We start from the raw sequence: 14,676 nt of genomic DNA, 5'->3' as shown, positions 1-14,676 counted from the left end.
GCCTTCAGGACATCCAGTCCAGCTGCGCAGAGACCGTCAGGTACCTAATGTGGGGGAAATGCAGGTTCAGCAGCCAGGCCGGGCCCGGTTCCTAGCCCAGCTATGTGCTCTTAGGTAAGTATTTGCAAAGATCCTATGTCTCAGGTATGTACCTAAAATGCGTACCTTGCTGCTAGGAGGACAGAAAGCCTGAAGAAGATACTGCCCAAGACCAGGCACACCGAACGCTCTTCAGAAGTATTAGTTGCTACTGCTATTATCATTATCATCAACCGGGCTCAACTCCGTCATGCCAACAGGATATGGCTTCAACAGCGCCTGCCACAGCCAACTTCCCCTAACCACAGTCCCCCGTTCCAGGAAACAACTTTAGGCTGCTCTTTGCAAAAGAATAGCCAATGAAATCAAGAGTGGCAATGTGGCAGAGCAGTCTTTAACTGGGGAGATCACCACCATCCCCAAGATGTGGTCTCATAGGAATGGCTCTCCCCCAGAAGGAGCGATGCTGGGCAGCCAGTAAAGTCTCCTGGGCTGGGTTCCTCCCTGGGCCTGGACAGGAGTTTTCAGAGAAGACTGGGCAGTAGTTGGCAGACACACACAGGGACAGTGGTGCCGGCCAAGGGCGATGTGAAGGCCCAGAGCAGGAAGAAAGGTATTGTGCTGAGTTCTGAAACCTGCTGGAGTGGTTCCAGATCAGCTGTCTTCTGTTCCACGCCCCCTCACATAAATGCTGTGACTTAAAGTGGCCTTCATAGTTTTCTGCTTTTTGCCACCTAAGGGGCTGCCGAAAGGGCCCAGGGAGGCTACTGAGGAACTGAGCTCCGTTCGTATGACAAGGCCATCCAATGTCACCCTCATTCGGTGAGGTGCACAAGTCCACTGCAACCGGGGTAGCCTGCGCTGTTAGAGCGGCTGACCAGGGCTCGCGGAGGAAGTGCCTGCCTACCCCGGAGGCCACCCTCTCCCTGCCCCAGGCCACCTGCCAGCTCCAGCTTGAGGAGGTCCCTCGGAGGTCTTTCCGAGGCCCAAGGACACAAGTGCTTCCAGGGCCCGACCACAGTTTCCCGGGGATTAGGCACCAAGGAAGAGAGGAACAGAGTTACTTCTGTGGCTTTGTTAGGAAGAGCCAAGTTATGAAACTAGGCAAACCACTGTGGTTGATTAGAAAAAAGCAGGAAGACGGTTTTTAATACCACCACCACCCTGTCGAACGTACCGGCATCGACAAGGAATGTTCATCCAGGCCACCTCAGCGCAGCCCCTTCACGACCCTGTGAGGCGAGTGTCTCGATCTCCACTTGCAGATGTGGAAACTGAGGTGGAGGTTAAGCACCTCGTCCAGGAATCTGTGGGGGTCACTTCCTTCCTTGGCCCGGGGTCCCAGGCTGTCTTCTAGAGGTTTTCCAAGAAGACTAGAGGGGACACAAAACTAGAGGGGTCCCCTCACAGGGACGTGTATCCCCACACAGGGCCTTACGGCTCAAAGCAATGAGATGCGAAGTAAGCCTGGAACACAACGAGGCATAAACTGCTCGCTGGGTGTTCAGTCTCGGTGTGTGAACTACTCAGAAGAGCTCCTCGTTTGCACTGAAGAGTCCAGACCTGAACTGGATGCCCAGAGCTCCAGCGACCTGCCCCAACTCACCTCATGGGCGCCTTGGAGTCAACCACCACAGGGAAAATGGCACCAGGGCTCTGATGAAGAGTTGGCTGAGGGAGCGACATCTCCACAGGGTAAGCCTGCAGATTCCCAAGCCCTGGGGAAGGCCACACAGTGTGAGGAGAAAGAAGGCTGAGGGGGCCTGCTCTCCAAGAGACACAGGGAGGTTTTCGGCTCAGGCAAAAACAAAACTTCAAAGGGAACAGAAGCTGTGAGAGCTTCAAAGACCCCCTGCAGGACCAATTAACACCTACAAATGTTTATCTAAGCAGTCACTTCATGATGGTGACTTCGCTGAATGGGTGCTCAGCCTCACCCCAAAAATAGCTGCTCCTCTCAGAAAGACTGGGCTGGGGTGCAGCTGGGGTGCGGAGGGGAGGGAAGTCCCGCGTGTTGTCTTCTGAGAGACCTAACTCAGGGCAAAGACAAACACCCAATACTTAAGGGGGCATCTTCACAGACTTACAATAATAAAAAAGATAAAGAATTATAATAATAAAAACACGAAAAAACCTTAGTTATATAATAACAAAAATGAAAAATAAGAAACAACAAATCTCTTAAGAAAACATAAATGGTTAAATAAACCATGACCACAAGCTATAGGTTTGTAAAAAAAACAAAACAAAACAAAACAAAAAAAAACCATGCAGCCACTAAAATCCTATTTTAATATTTTACTTTTTTAATCCTGTTTGAATATTTTAATAGGATTTTCCTATTTAGTCGAAGTGGAAAATGTTCTTGGATAATGGTAAGAAAAAAGCAACATGCAAAAATACCTCTGAAGTCTGACTTCAAACCGGACAGACCAGAATGGGAAGAAGGGTCAAGAGTGTTACAGACCCAGGTCCAATGCCTGTGCGTCTGACACAAACCAGGCTCTTAAGGCAAATGTGTTGAATTCATTATTTACTTCCTATTAATTAAATGATAATTATCATATCTATGCAAGGTACTTGGACACACAGAGATAGAATGATATAATCAAGAAGGCACAGATGTATGCTGTAACAGGCCAACGACACCGAAGCTTAATCATCCTGGTTAGTTCTTACAACAGGAGCTCTCATCGAGGGGATTAGAGAAAAAAATTATTTTCACATTTGTACCTTCTCTCTTTGCCCAATTTTCCACAAAGGCACGGTCTGACTTCTGTAATTTTCTAAGCACTGTCTTTCCTTAGGGAGCTGGAGGATCTGGGAGCAGTGCTGGGGCGTGTTCCAGAATCCCAGCCCATTCTGTCAGAAATGGAATCTTCCACTGGGTCTCCCATTTCTACCGGAACAGACTGTTGACCTGTTTACCTAGGGCAACAATCACTCCTGTCCCGGCTCACAGCTCACTTGCAACCAGAGGGGCAAACCCTGAGCAGGATCACATGATGGGTGAGGGCAAAGGTCACACACAGTCCTTTTCCTCGCTTTGCTTAGAGGAGCTCCAGGAGAGATTTAAAATCAGAATCTGCACAGGCAAAGTTATAGTGGGAAGAGTTTAAGTTCAATGTTTAAATGTCAAAAATTAGAGGCCACCTTGATCACATCTCTGAGCCAAATTTTTTCCTTAAGAAACATGTTATTTAAAAAGCAGTGGGGGGGTCGCCTGGGGTGGCTCGGTCATTAAGCATCTGCCTTTGGCTCAGGTCACGATCCCAGGGTCCTGGGACTGAGCCCCACATCAGGCTCCCTGCTCAGCAGGAAGCCTGCTTCTTCCTCTCCCTCTCCCACTCCCCCTGTTTGTGTTCCTCCTCTCTCTGTCTCTGTCAAATACATAAATCAAATCTTTTAAAAAATAAAATAGGGGCGTCTGGGTGGCTCAGTGGGTTAAGCCTCTGCCTTCAGCTCAGGTCATGATCCCAGGGTCCTGGGATCGAGCCCCGCATCCGGTTCTCTGCTCAGCCAGAGCCTGCTTCCCTCTCTCTCTGCCTGCCTCTCTGTCTACTTGTGATCTCTCTCTGTCAAAGACACAAATAAAATCTTTAAAAAAAATAATAAAATAATAAAATAATAAAAAGCAGTGGGGAAAAAAAGATGATACACAAACACCTGAGACACACCAAACTCACTAATAAATAACATGAGAACAGGTGAAAATTTCATTCGATTCTTTAAGGTGGTAACACTTTGTAGAGGGAAAAAGAACAGACTCGGGAACTCAAGACCCCAGTTAGAACGCCTCGATTTATTCACCAGATACATTCCTTTACCCTCTCCAGGCCTGCACTCTAAGCCGGAAAAAGAGGATTTATCCCACCTCACCCTGTTGTTGAAAGGCGGACATGAGCTAATAAAGGTAAATTCAAATCACAGGCACGCAACAGATCTCCCAGTTTTGAGGGGTCCCTGTTCCGTAAATGAACTTGGTCGCCCAGTGGACGAGTTTTCTAAGCAAAAGCGGTTAGTCACAGAGCTCATGGCAACACGAGCCCACTGTTTGCGTTTCAACACAGAACACACACTCGGGAGACCAGGGAAGCCAGTGACCACGAAGCCTGACCTGGTTCACTCTGGGGGCGGGAGGCCTCCGTGAGACCACGGGAACCGGCACGAAAAAGCTCAGCTTGGGGCCTCAGTTCAGCTGCTTCCAAAGCTGTGTCGCCTTACACATACCACCTCCCCGGAGCTGGTCTCAGTGCCCACGCCTGTGAAGTGGCCTCGCAGGACACCCTGCAGGAGGGCTGTGAGCAAAGCAGCCAGGATGGCCAAGGGCAACCTTTGGTGTGGTAGCAGTATACTCAAGGTCATTTTCTGGCAGCATCCTGGGGAGGCAGAGTTATAGGCCTTCAGACAAAGACAACAATCGCCACCAAGGATGTGACAGCTTCCCCTCCGCCAAGTGTGTGCCGCCTAGACCTGCTGGCACAGTCAGGGGTCCAACGTGGCCTCCCCTTGGCAGGGCCTGTCCAGGCGTTGTTAGAAGCCATACACTGTATGGCCTAGTTTAGGTCAGATTCTACTCTAAACCAAGTCGTTTGTTGAACTGGACTCAACCAACAGGTAAATGTCCCCAGAGGTAGCACCCAGCACCCCTCCCTTTATTGGGGGGATTCCTCGTAAATGAGGCTCCCAGGTCCTCTCCAGAAAGCAGGTTCAGATGGAGGTTAAGAAAGGGGTGACAGAGAGAACCAGAACACGGGTGCAAGACACATTTGCCAATTTCACAGTCCTGCATAATGTTCCCTACTTTTATTTTTAAACTGTGCTTGTATGGTTTATTTTAGAAAGGCTTTTGTGCTATCATATACCTGGGGGGTGGGGGGGGGGGCGTGGAGAGGCACTCATATTTTACCTTTAAAACCTAAGAAGCACGATTTCCACCTTTCATTTTAGAGGAGGAAAACATTTACCGTAAGGTTCACCGCTGCATCATGAACTTGCTCAAGGGGTCTGCGGATACAGTCTGGGACATGGGAAGTAAATAAATAATCATTTACAATTCCCACTTGTGCACATTTTCTTTTTCTATGAACACACCTGTATTCACCTTATCATTCACTTAAGTCACAGTCTACTCCCTAAATTCCTTAGGGCCAAACTGAAGGTCCAAAAACCTCCTACCTTGACTACAGGTCAAACAGCTCCAGGGACCAACACCTTGGTCAGCAATGAAAAGCATAAGGTTGGCCCAAGAGCAAGAATTTCAAAGTCTGAGGATGGGGCTGTGTATCAACCCCTGAAATTCTAGGACGAATGGTGCATCGATGTCGTTTTTTGTTTGTTTTTACTTTCAAAGTCTGTCCAAGATCTTCCTCATCTCCCCAAAGGATTCCAAGAGAAATCTCCCACCAAGAAACAGCAACAGTAAAGATCTCCTAGCTGCCGGAGAGCTTTCGAGTGTATCTGTAATTGACGATGAACTGCTGTATGTCAATATGGAAAATTCGGAAGACCTGCATCCCAGGGCTACCCACCCTTACTACCAATCAGTTTTTTAACCTTAATGCAAGTCCCGCAAACATTCTATCCCTCCTTTTCCTCACCTGTAAAATGAGGATCCTGGAAGCTGCATGATCAATCACTTAGCTTCAGGACTCTTAAAAATACCAAGACTGTAAGGTAGAGCTTCAGCAAACATGGGAAAAGATATCAAAAAGGCCTGCACAAAATCCTGCCTGTTCCCAGAAGAGTTGCTTCAATTATTCACCACTACTCTCCTTGGAGGGGTCAAAGATAGAAGCCACCTCTCATTTCCTTCTCTTTCTTCTATTTCAGAAAGCCAAATTTGAAGCTTCGCAATAATGCCCCTTGAAGGGATTTGAACTACGAAGTTCATGCAAAAAAACCCCAGAGTACTTCTATAAGGATGCCTAAGAAACTCAAAGGAGTGAAAAAACAGAATGGCTCTAAAGCCTCATTCCAAATCATATAATCACTGCAGCGACTTATTTTAGCCACTATCACCTACATCTGTTAATATACGCAACTGATGGGGTGCCTGGGTGGCTCAGTGGGTTAAAGCCTCTGCCTTCGCTCAGGTCATGATCCCAGGGTCCTGGGATCTAGCCCCCATCTGGCTCTCTGCTCAGCAGGGAGCCTGCTTCCTCCTCTCTCTCTGCCTGCTTCTCTGCCTACTTGTGATCTCCGCCTGTCAAATAAATAAATAAAATCTTAAAAAAAAAAATACACACACATATATATATAAATGCAACTGATGAAAATTAATTATAGGTGTCATGAAAATGGATGTTTTAATATAATCCTGGAAGTCTAGCTCAAAACTGTTGCTATTACAAGAGAAAAGTATTTCCCCTCATTCCCTCATTCCATGCCACTCTTATACTTTCAGTAATAAATGTCCGATTTCCAAGAAAGTGCATGGAAGTCCTCAACCACTTAGCACGACATCTTTGTCATCACATAAGGCCAAATTTCACGAAGGGCAACTAGTTTTTTTCAGTTGGTACACCTGTGTATATTCTGTAGGGCCCTAACTAGGCCACGATACCATAAATCTTCAATCTAATTATCAGACCTTGTAAGTCCAAAGCAAACTTCTACTGTGGGCTGCTAGAAGCAGCAAATTATACTGAAGACTTTTCAGAGGCACCTGCTCATGAAGAGAAGCTGATGGAAACTGATGGTGTTTTTACAAGCCCTTGCCAAATGGATGCATACAGCGTCCCTGAAGGACTCGAAAATTCATTCCACAAAAGGATAACTAACGTCCGAGGTAACAAATCAAAAAGTGAAGTAAGAGAAGTCAGACTTCCCTGACTTGCACAGATCTAACGTCACTATTACGTCCTTCTAGAAGACCCTGAAGAGAGAGAGGAGCGCCAGACTGGAGTTCTGCCTCTTACATATACACAAGACTCACTTCTAGAACACAACAAATGAGGCGGAAAGGGGTTGCTGTTGGTTCCAAGCAAAGCACGCCATTGCTCACGATGCATGAACGTCGTCGCTCTGTTTCCAGGCTCAGTCTTCATCTTCATGGGCTTCAAAGTCAAAAGTAAAAGACAATCATGTTTGCAAGCACCGTTTCTCAATGATCACAGGTTCTGATAACCCCACGAGAGGAATGAGTTAAAACTCCAGGTAGACCAGGCTAATGAACGTGAACATCCTACAGCACCATCCCAACCCACTGAACAAGGTTAGAGCTGGAAAGTGTGCAAAAGGGGAACATGAAAAACCATCCAGAATTGACTGTGCTGAAGAAATCCCTGCTCGGGAGAAAGACCAAACTTGCTTTGCTAACTAAAGACCACTTTTCCAATGAGCCCCAATCCTAAGGGCCTGACCCCTTGTGGTCTTTAAACCCAAAACAAGAGCGTGGGTGTCAGATTTCCTAGCCCAATCCCAAAGAGGTCAAAAATTAGTTAGATTTAATTGGCAAAAATTAGAGGTTCTACAAAACCAGCCCCTCCTTCCTTCATTGCCAAGCTCTAGAAAAAGCTTCAGCAGGGAATGTAGAGATTAAATATTTATTTGGGGGAATAAGAGGGTAGCAAAAGAAGATCGTTTTATGGGATCAAGGGTGCTTCCCCAATAAAAGTATCCTTCAGATTTCCTACACTGAGAACTCAGCTCCAGCTCCTTTAGAAGAATGAGGACGACGACAATCCTTCCACAAAATTCCGTGAGGCTGCTTTAGACGATACCAAAAGGTGAGACTTCCTCTGGAGTTACTCCAGCACAAGCCAGACAAAGGAATTCCTGAAAGGCTATAAGCATTTTTTTTTCTTACAAGCACCCACAGGAATATGTCAATGTAAATGTCGTGTAAACAAAGCAGTTTATTACTAACCACAGTTTGTTTCTCTTGTGAGAAAATTTTAATCCACTGCAACGCACTCAACATTCACACATAACTGCCCCCCCCCCGAGAAAAGTAAAATCTGAATTCATAATTGACCCTAGCCTCGGGTTTTCTTATGCTTCGAAGGCCAAGAGGTGTTGGGGGTTGGGGAATCCAAGTGTTTGATACTTTCTCCTTTGGTGTCTATGATCCGGTATAGGGGGACTTTAATTTCCCTTCCAATCACTCCTACAGAGGCCTGAGTGTCTGAGGAAATCCACAGACAACAATCAAACCTTTCATTTTCAGGGTTGCCTTCCCACTACAGTCCTTCCTGTGCCAATCAGGTCTACGGAGCGTTTCCCCTATTCTGCATTTCATGAATCAATTGCAAAATCTGCCAACCTCTGCCAGTTCCTCTTGTACTCAGCTGAGAGGTTCCCCCTTCCTTCCCTGGGTAGCACAAGGCTGCTCTGGTTTTTAACTGGCGTAACGTGGAAATGCACTGTAGGAGCTCGCTAACTCTTTCACAGCCAGATATAAGTGAGAGTCTGGGGCTCCGACCTCATCTACTTGGAAGCGGACCCGCCAAGCTCAGGTTAAAGCAGATTTGTAGAAACTAGCTTTGACCCCAAATCGCATGTGTCAGTTTCTGTCACTGGAAGGAAAAGGAAGAGAAAGAAAGGCTACAAAGTATCCGACTCAGTTACTTAGCAACTGGACAAACTAGCCTCAGTACAGAGGGTAAGGAGGCACCTCATGCCCATTCAAAGAGTAACAGTCTCCGATTGACATGCAAATATAAAGACAAAAGGGAAAGGGAAATCTAAATTAGCAACTGGAGTTTACAGCAAGCGGGGCTGAGGCCCAGATTTTAAAAACAGCTTCTCCCTAGGTAGGACACAGGATACAAACATACAAACACATATACATGAATGAATGAATGAATGAATGAATGAATGAACGAACGAATGAAAGATCACAGGCCAGGATCAGCTTAAGGTCTCCCTTTGCAAAAGTCAATGCCATGGAAGGTAGGGAGAAGACAGGCACAGAAAGTTTAGTACCTTACATTAAAACACTTCCACCGCTAATGTAAATTTAAGGTGTACGGAAATCTGACAACTGGAGGCTGGGAAATTCCCGGGAAAGCAGTCCCCCTGCTCCTGCGAAAAGCAAATAAATTACCGATCTTGCGGGGAAGGTCTCCAGACCGTGGTTGGATTCAGAGACCCTTCAGGGCCCCTAGACCTCCTCGCAGACGCCCTCCCGCGCCCACTGGTGAAGCACGGTTTTCCGAACTCGGCTCCAACCCATACCTTTCACAGAAGACACATGGCCCTTAAGGGTTTCCAAGCAAGAGGGAGGCACGGTCGCCTACTTGGCCCAGGACCGTGCTCCGGGGTTTGCCCGAGGCGCTCGAACACTCGGTCCCCCGCTCCCAGTCACAGGCCTGAAGCAGGCTGCTCAGTCCCAGGCTGGGACGCGGAGGGAAGAGGCCAGAGGGCCCCTCTGCCCCACCCCATCCCCCCACCGCACACCTGGCTGAGGTGGGCAGGGCCCAGGGCGGACCGGCTCAGGCCTGACAGCCAAGCCACTTACTTCTCATACTCGGTGTTGTCTCGGTCACAGCGAGAATCCTTGTGCTTTTGCCAGTCTTTGCCATGCTTGCAGGTGGTGAGGAGCACCACGTCCTCTCCGTTATGGACGTGATATAAGGCATTCCTGGTGTCTGACCCTATCCCTGTCAGGTACCTTTTCCCCTTGAATACCAGCATATACTTCCTGAGAGGAGGGATGGTGTTAAACTTCAAAAACCCCCTCTCCCCTCCTGTCCTGGGATGATCCTTAGAAAAGAGGGGAATGGAAACATCAAAGTTGGGTCGGAAGTTTTCAGTACTGATGCTGGCCTTGGCCAACATCGCCTGGCCGATGTCAAACCCCACGTCCTCGGTGTAGTCAGGCCAAGTGCCGGAATATAAATTAAAAATTAAATGATTCCTACCATTGTTCCACAAGTGGAGACTCTGCACTTTGGATCTCAAATTGTGCACATACTGAGGTGACAACTGGTCTCTGTCTAAAGTATCCAGACTCAGGACAAAGAGGCACGCCTGGCTGGGGTCCGATGTGTAGAACCTGGAGCCCTCGATGGCCGCTAGAATGTTTTGGTAACTTTCGGCGATTTTCTCCCCTTTTTGCTGCGGGTACACGTAGACTTTGAAGCCGTTTTTCTTGCAAAGGGTGAAATCGAAGCAGGACTCCATGCGGCACTTCTTGCCTTTGTAGATGCTCGAGTTGGCGTCTCGCTTCTGCCGGGGGGATATGTGCACGCTGGAATCCTCGTTTTCCAATTGATCCCAAGGAACGAAGGGACGCAGAGCGTCCGGGAAGCGGGGCCAGAAACGATCCGGACTCGGGTGGTGCAAGCCATTCCGACCGCTGTGCTCTTCTCTCCGGCTGTGGCTCCTTGATGCCCTAAACTGCAAGCCTCCGAAATAAAACAAAAGGGCGAGACAAGAGCCAGCTGAGAGCAGGATGAAATAGCGTTTTTTGGCCTGCATGTGTCCTGCCTGGGTCAAGAGGGTTGTAAATAAACACGAGGATCACCCAAGTTTCCCAATCAACACTTTCAGCTCCAGTCCGCCATCTTCCCGCCTGTAAAGACTTCAAACTCTCCGCTCCCACCTTCTCTGGATGCCTTTCCCCAAGCCGTGGACTGATCCAGCGCATGTGGGCGATTTCTTTAACTTTCTCCCCTTCGGTCTTTCATCTTTGGCTTGCACAATGGACGGGAGAAAGCGGGGCTGAATATTTCTCACCCAGGGCGGGCGAGCAGCGGACTGTAATTTTCTTGCATGCAACAAGACGGAGGAAAAGAAAGAGAGGGGAGAAAAAAAAGCTCCCGATGCCCAATCAATGGCAAGGCGAAGTGATTTCCTTGCCTCTCGGATTCCTCTCGGCAGCGTGGAAAACGAGCCCCGGGAAAGCAACTTCAACTCATCCACACTCCCGTGCAGAGCACTCCGGTTCCAACAAGTCAGCCGATCCCCGGGTTCAGCCGGCTAGTGCATCTTGCAGCTGGGGCGCCGTAACCTCACAAATCCCTGCATCTCTCTTTATTCCCTTCTGCAGCGGCTCCAAGACTCCGGCGGTGTTTACTCCTGCGCTCGCGGGGCCGGCCCCCGGGACGCGCGGCGGCCCGGCTGGAGGCGGCGGCGGCGGCGCTGGGTGACGGCGGCGGCGCGTCCTCCCCGCGGGCAGTGCCGGCCCCGAGCGGCGCTTCGCAGGCCCCCGCGCGATCGCCGCCGACCGCCGCGTTCGGTCGCCGAATGTTACCCGGTTCTGAATGTTACACTTACACATTCCATTCCCGACACGACAGCGCTGACCTCATCCATCCACGCAGCCCGCGCTGCCATTGGCCGAGCGTCACGTCCGGGGGGGGCGGTGCTTCCGCTGCACCCATTCATAACCCCCGGCCGGCGGCCGAGGCGCCGGCGCGGCGCGGGGGCGCGGGGACCCCGGGGCGTCTCGGCGGGCGGGCGGAGCGCGGGGCGGCCGGGTGCGAGCCCCGCGGCCCAGAGGCTGGGAAGCTCGGCCAGGCCAGGGCCCGGGACTGGGACCGGGCCTGGGCCGCACCGCCAGCAGCTACTGTGCCGGGAGCCAGCGCCGCCCAGAGGCGCCCGCGGGCACCGGGCAGCCGGGGAAACGGGGACCGGCCGGCGCTCCCAGGGCGCCCCCACGAATGCCGTCTCCTCGCCTGCCTGCCTGCCTGCCTGCCTGCCGGGACCGTCTCCCGGAGCAGGGAGTGTGCGAGTTCCTGGGGAAAGATGTTCGAAATGGAGCGGCGTGGCGAGCCCGAGGGGTGGGAGAGGAAAGACTTCATAGAACGCGACCGCCGACCAGAAGCAGCCTCTCTCCCGGCCCACCCTCGACCCTCCGAGGATCAGTATTTTAATTTCCTATCAAGCGTTTAAACGGGTCCCTTGTTCCCTACAAAACCCAGCTTTGCTTTTTCTGTCCCCAAGGACACGCCCCAATCTCCCCAAATAAAAAGGAAATATTACAATCAAGAGGAATCGTTGCAATTCTTCGTATCTCTGTCCTGAGACATCTATTCTAAATCCTCATCTGTGTGCAAACCTTTCCTCGCCCCTGACGCCCCTTCGTCTATTCTGTAGAAAGCTTCCAAGAGATCCAATCACAGGGGGGGAAAAAGAGGGGGGGGGGAGATTTTTCTAATGACTGGAGAGGAACAGGTTAAGTTAAGCTGGTGCCAGACCCTAAAGTGATGTGCTTCTCTCTTTGTGGTGGTGGGGTGGTGGTTTCTAAGGAGATGTCTCTTAGGAATGGATGACTAGTAGAACTGCCAACTGTCCCAGCTGTAGACGGGAAACTTGAGGCAGGAAATGACCTTATTTCCAGTTAGTGCAATATGGTTGGTCCTTCTTGCAACTGCCCTCCCACACTGCAGCCCCAAGCGCCGGCTACCCCCAGGGAACTTCATTGGACAGCTTAGATGAAGACCCGCAGTCTCCCTAAAGGTGTCCTCCAGTCCCACTAAGATGTGCCAGTTCCCAAACCAGGTTTCTGGTCAAAGCCAAGCTCCCCGGCCTCAGAGCCTGAATTTTGCTTTGCAGAGAACATCTCCCACCCTCTTTTCCCTAGCTGAAGTCCACGGGGTCTGGCCAAGCTGGACAAACAGTTGCCTAGGGCAGCAAGCTGTTTAGTGATTGTTTATTATGGGAGTGACTGAGAGCTAGGGACAGACACTTCCCAGCCTCCCTCAGGCTGCAAAAAAACTCCAGCAGGGCGTGGACGAAGGGCATGGTTATAACAAGGCAGGGTGAAATGATCCAGTGGAAAATTTTAGACATTTGTTGTTTTAGATTTGTTTTAATAAAGGGGGGAAAGGGCATGGGTGGGACATTACTGTACATTCCTGAAGCCTCTCCCTATTTCTGAACGGCCAAAGATGAGGTAGCTTTTCCAGGTTTGATTTGTACCCCCTGCACAATTTGGAGAGTCCTGGGACAGAAATGAGGTTTCAGTCGTCTCCCATATACAGTGACAGTGATGCGGATGAATGCAGTGATTGAAGCCTCACGGGACCCTGGGCTCTCCCCAGCCTGGGGTCGCTGAGAGCAGCCATCCAAGGCAGGGATCCTTCTGTTGAGATCAGGGTGCACATTACCCGGGTCCTAGGGGAAGCTGGGCATGTGCGGATGTCAGCCTCTCTACATCCTGTCCGTGGTCCTATGTGACCTTAGGGGGAGCCAGCTACCGTCCTTATTCTTTCGCATCCTCTTCCTGCTTTGGCACATGCTTCTTGTCTTGCTTCACCAGGGCTCATTCATTCCCTCGTCCCATGCCCCAGGGTCACCCAGCCCTACTGTCTGTTTCATAGTGGTGCACGCTGTGAGAAATGTTTTGGTACTGAAAGTTAGAGAACACTTGGACTCGGATCCCAAATGTGCCATTTACTAGGGCTTTGGGCATGTGGCCTAATCTCATGGAACCTCAGCTTCTCATTTAAAAAGTCAGAATAACTCACACTTTTTTTTCTTTTTTTTGGTCACCTTTGAATTTGTAAACTGTAAATTGTTTCACATGTGTAACATTTTTTTTTTTGGCCTAAGTTCTGCATTTCAAAATCAGACTGAAATCTAAAGTAGCCCTTACAATGGCATCATCATTTCATCTCCCTCTGTTCTGTTTTCTTCGTAGCCCTTTTCACTAGCTGAAATCTTTTACTGGTTCACTTGTTCACTGTCCGTATTTCTTCACTGTGGGAGAAGCTCCCTGAGAGCAGGGCCCCTGTCTCACTCTTGAACCCCCAAAGTCCAAGGTGGTTCCCAGCACTTAGGTGGAGCTCAACCACTGCTCTGAACAATGAATGAATTACTAAAATTTGACTTCACCACAGCACTTGAGCATGACTGAAAAGAAAGCGCACCCCACCACCAAGCCCCATGGCAGGACCGAGTCTCTAGCTCAAGGTAGAAATATTACTAACCAGGAATATCTTAATAGAGGGCCAATCAAAGCATCAGAAATCCTCCAAGATTGTATACCAGATCATGTAAGGCCTCTGGTCAAAGTCCTTAAGGCATCCCTGTCTCTCTTAGAATAAGAACCAAAGCCCTCACAGTGACCTGTAAGATCCTTCAGGATCTTCCCTGTCTTCCTTCTCCTTTCCAGATGCCTCTCACTCATATCCTGCCAAAAACTCTCCCTCCACCCCAGTCTACTCTTTCTCCCCCAGGCAGGTTGGTTTCCTTGCTGTTTCTCATATGTACAAACATGTTGCTGCCTCAGGGACTTTGCACATCCTTATCTCTCCCAGTGTGCCCCCAGTATCCACATGACTAGCACTCCCTCACTTCTTTTAAGTATCTTTTCAAATGCCACATTACTGTTGAGACCACCTTTGACCTCCCTAAATAAAATAGCAATCCCTCCCCCTTTTCCCCACCCCCCATCCTGCTTTATTTTTTTTTCCTTAACAGTAATCAACATCCGCCATACTATATATTGATTACTAACTTATCATTTATCTGCTGTATATGAGCTCCATGAGTCAAGGCTGTGGTCTTTTTGTTATCTGCTATATCCCCACAATTTAGTGCCCATCACTAAATAAGTATGTGTTGAACTAATTAATTAATTTGATCTTATTGTCTATAGAGCAAATAGAGAATGTTTGAGGCTAGAGTTCTATTATAACACACACACACGCATACGTGCATGCATAACACACACACACACACACA

General features: G+C 49.3%; 1 protein-coding gene across 1 annotated transcript in view; it reads right to left on the bottom strand.

Annotated features, from left to right (window-relative positions):
• EXT1 (exostosin glycosyltransferase 1) overlaps positions 1–11,252 on the bottom strand; it is a 281,822-nt gene extending 270,570 nt beyond the window's left edge. Inside the window, exon 1 of the mRNA XM_045999238.1 lies at positions 9,503–11,252. Within this exon, the coding sequence (XP_045855194.1) occupies positions 9,503–10,464 (962 nt within the window). The 5' untranslated portion in view covers positions 10,465–11,252. The remainder of the gene's footprint in view (positions 1–9,502) is intronic.
• Positions 11,253–14,676: the final 3,424 nt, after the last annotated feature.

The sequence above is a fragment of the Meles meles genome, chromosome 1 (assembly GCF_922984935.1).
Source record: "Meles meles chromosome 1, mMelMel3.1 paternal haplotype, whole genome shotgun sequence".
NCBI lineage: Eukaryota > Metazoa > Chordata > Mammalia > Carnivora > Mustelidae > Meles > Meles meles.
The sequence above is the reverse complement of the archived record's forward strand: the minus strand, read 5'-3'. Positions and strand labels throughout refer to the sequence as shown.